General features: G+C 47.1%; 1 protein-coding gene across 1 annotated transcript in view; it reads left to right on the top strand.

Moving 5' to 3' along the window:
• LOC119586381 overlaps positions 1 to 1509 on the top strand; it is a gene marked incomplete at its 3' end in the record, with an annotated part of 8759 nt that overhangs the window by 6605 nt on the left and 645 nt on the right. Inside the window, 1 exon segment of the mRNA XM_037935101.1 lies at positions 122 to 1067. Within this exon segment, the coding sequence (XP_037791029.1) occupies positions 122 to 1067 (946 nt within the window).

Raw genomic sequence — 1509 nt, forward strand, 5'->3', positions numbered from 1 at the left:
CTTAATGAAATAAAGTGACTTATTGAGTTAATGTCTAGATATTAGTCTTTTCTTCGATGTCTTAAATTATGAGAAAAAAAAAAGGTAAGAGTAGAACATCACATTCTCCTAAATCTTCCAGGTTGCTCAGGCAATGCTGTCTGCCTTCCTGGGTCTGCAGTACCAGTTCTCAGCTGTGGTCATTGAGCGCTTCACTGCCATCCTACAAGCCCTGCGGGATGATAGCCAGAGCTATGGTTGCCAGAGCATGTCATCACAGGGCCTACCATCTCAGGGAGTGCCCTCACAGGGGATGTCATCGCAGGCTCCTATGGGGCTGCCCATGGGGGGCAAAACTTGTCAGGGCCCAGTTCCTGGTCAGGTTGTGGATCCACAGCAGCTGCCGGTGTCTAGTCAGTATGTCCCGCAAGTGGCGGGCCAACCTTCTTGGCCGCCCTCTGGTCCACAACCACCTCCACCTCCTTCATTGCCACCAGGTCTAAAGGGTGTCCAACCTGTACCACTGCTGGAGAGCCCAGGGAAGGAAGACAAGCCCCGCAGCCGCCACCCCTCAGGGGGTCACTCCCGCCACTCCCCTGCTGCCCCTGGCTGGTCCAACCCGGGCAGTGCAGTTGGCGTTCCTAACAATACCAGTTATAACTCAAACTCCAATTATGCCTCTAGTCTTAGTCTTAGCATGAACAATAGTAACACACTGTCACCTGGCTCGTGCTATGGGCTCTTCTCACACATGAATGGGGGAGGCAGCGCAGGCTGGCACACCGACGCCATTTCCCGTCGATGGTCCATGGGTGGGCCAAGCACAGAGGGCTGGGAGAGGAGCTCTAGCCTGGGGCCCTTTAGTCTGATTGCTAACAGAAGGTGGTCAGTCCCAGAGGCAAGTGAGCATGATGTCAGTAACATGAGTGAAGCGGACTCCATGAATGACTTTTATGGCCTTCAGGGAGATTGGAGTGGGACCATTGGCTGTGGCTCCACATCTTGGGGGTCTAGAGGGGTTCTCCAGTTACCATCACGTGATAGTAGTGTCACAAGAAGCCCCAGCCACAGTCGTTCTGTTACACCAGGTAAACAAAAGTGATTATAATTGTTAACTCCATGTAAATTTGGCACCCATCTACAAGTATATCATTGAGGGTTTGTTGCCTAAGAGTGTTAAGTGTTATCACATAATCAGTGGGAATGTCCCATGTAGGGTGAAAGCTGATTTAAGCATATTTTGCTCTTTTTGTAAGGTTATTTAAAAAATGATTTGAGATGATTGAATACCCATTTGCATTATTTTAGAGTACTTGGTTGCAATTCTTTTGACATAAAGCTCTTTGAGCTATCCTGAATTGGGCATGAAAAGCTCCAACTGCTTATTAGATGAATTTTTAAAAATATCACATAAATTTTCACTTTAGTTTTTTTGGACTGTTAACTTGATTTACAATGACAGTAGAGCAGTTGATTTTTTTATGATTTATTTTTTCTTAACCCAATGCTGCAGCAAACATGTAATGTCTG

This window comes from Penaeus monodon, chromosome 21, assembly GCF_015228065.2.
Source record: "Penaeus monodon isolate SGIC_2016 chromosome 21, NSTDA_Pmon_1, whole genome shotgun sequence".
NCBI classification, from domain to species: domain Eukaryota; kingdom Metazoa; phylum Arthropoda; class Malacostraca; order Decapoda; family Penaeidae; genus Penaeus; species Penaeus monodon.